Here is a 1,961-nt window from a genome sequence, read left to right on the forward strand (position 1 = left end):
TAAATTTATGGTAACCGTTTTAACTATGAATACAAAATCTTTTAGACTTTTTAAAAATGAAACTCTGAGAAAATACTCTCAGTTCTTTCATGAAGTGAGACTTGATCATAAATTGTATACATAACCTTATATTCATTAAACATGAGACAAGGTTTCCAGGATAAAATTTCTTTATTCATAGTATCATAGTGGAAAGACACTCAAATAGATGAAAAATACGTCATCGCAAAGGTTAAATTAAAAAAAAAAAAAAAAAAAAAAAAAAAGAGAGAGAGAGAAAAAGGAGTAGAAAAGGAACATATAAGATACAGTTGGAGCAAAAATAGATAAAATAAACCATATGCTGCCAGTATCAGAGCAGAACACTGTGCTTGCCCTCACTGCACAGTCACTGCTTCCACCACTGGATTTCTCTGCTTCCAGCAGCACAAGCTAATTTGTATTTTCCTTCCCATGCTTAAGCATTAGAACCCAGTAATGCAGCTACAATTAATGTGATGTCAGTAGCAACGGATTGGTAGTTATGATACACGGGTTTTTTCATGTGTAGGTGCACTGTATAATTGTTATGAGTATGCTGTCCAAAGGTATTAGTAGTGCTAGTCTACATATGGAACATGACAGTGAATTGGATTGTGTCACTATATTTACCATCCTAGTTTGAGGCTAGTCTTGAGTTCTACCTGATTCATTACCTTCAAAGCACTTTAACAAGGCTTGACTAGATTTAGCGTAGACTCAGACTAAGGACATAATAAGACTTTTCTCATTCACATATTTAAAGTGGAATAAATTAAAAGAACTATCTTTTCCTAGAGATCTTACTTTTTCGCCATAATGCAACTCTGGCTTCACTCAGTTGCTGTGGCTCAGAACTTGGTCTGTCTCACACAGGAAGAACATTAGAGTGCATCTGCCCTCACTTTCTAAAATACTGCAGAATGAGAATGACAAGCTGTTAAACCCAACAACTGTAATCACACAGACCCTGTAAATTCCACGCTCAGCTCCAGAAAGCATGTGCTGATTAACAGTGAAAGCATTTGAGATTAGGAGCCAAGTTTCTGGATGCAGTTTGCTATCTCACACCCATACCCAGTTCCCTAATAACCTCAATACTCCCAATATGTGCACTGGTCTCCCTGCATGATCCTCACTCAACCTTCAAACTAAAATTACATCAGCAATTACGAAGAGCACATGACTTGGCCTACAGCAGGATGATCACAACTAGCCCTCCGGAAGGCACCTGTTACTGCTATTGTGGTTTTAAGTGAGGATGTTTAAAAATCAATTACAAGCATATTGGAGATAGCTTCAGTAGTGTAAACAGCAGCCAAGAATACACAGCTGTGCAAGAATTTTTACCGCTGTACTAAAGCAGAAGGACCCAGACACCATAAATCATCTCTTATTCCAGACACTCAGGTCGCTTCTGACACGTTTTCCTTCAGACACGGGATTGTTATGTCCTCAGTAGCTCAGCAAACTCACAATCCATTGTGAAGGACCAGGTATTTCCTTACACGAACATGAAATGTCCTTTGAGTCAGCCGACAAAACTGACTTAAAACGGTGTCTCCACGCGGCAGGAAACCCCCTCTGTGTGTGTATGGGGGGGGGGCAGCTGCTGCAGGGGAGGAGCCGCGGCCGGAAGCAGGGGCAGGACTAGGTCCCGTCTGATTGGCTGAAAAGCCCGGAAATGCAAAACTGGCGCCGAAGAACCCCATGAGAGAGGCAGCGCGGCACGCCCCTCTCTCTCTCGCTCTCTCCTCGCGTTCGAAGCGGTCGTCTACACACACTGCCTGCTGCCGCCATTTTCCTGCCGTGCCTGCCGTTCCTGCTGGGAGCCGCCCGCTGCAGAGCCGCTCCGCTGCCGCTGCCCGCCTGCTCGCCGCAGCCGCCGCTGCCAAAGCCACGGTCCCAAAGTCCCGGAGCTGCCCGCCGCCCCACTGAAACCG

General features: G+C 44.1%; 1 protein-coding gene across 1 annotated transcript in view; it reads left to right on the forward strand.

Moving 5' to 3' along the window:
- Positions 1-837: 837 nt before the first annotated feature.
- WDR75 (WD repeat domain 75) overlaps positions 838-1,961 on the forward strand; it is an 18,678-nt gene continuing 17,554 nt past the window's right edge. The window contains exon 1 of the mRNA XM_009995250.1: positions 838-879. Within this exon, the coding sequence (XP_009993552.1) occupies positions 838-879 (42 nt within the window). The remainder of the gene's footprint in view (positions 880-1,961) is intronic.

The sequence above is a fragment of the Chaetura pelagica genome, unplaced genomic scaffold (assembly GCF_000747805.2).
Source record: "Chaetura pelagica isolate M959 unplaced genomic scaffold, ChaPel_1.0 scaffold33, whole genome shotgun sequence".
Lineage (NCBI taxonomy): Eukaryota > Metazoa > Chordata > Aves > Apodiformes > Apodidae > Chaetura > Chaetura pelagica.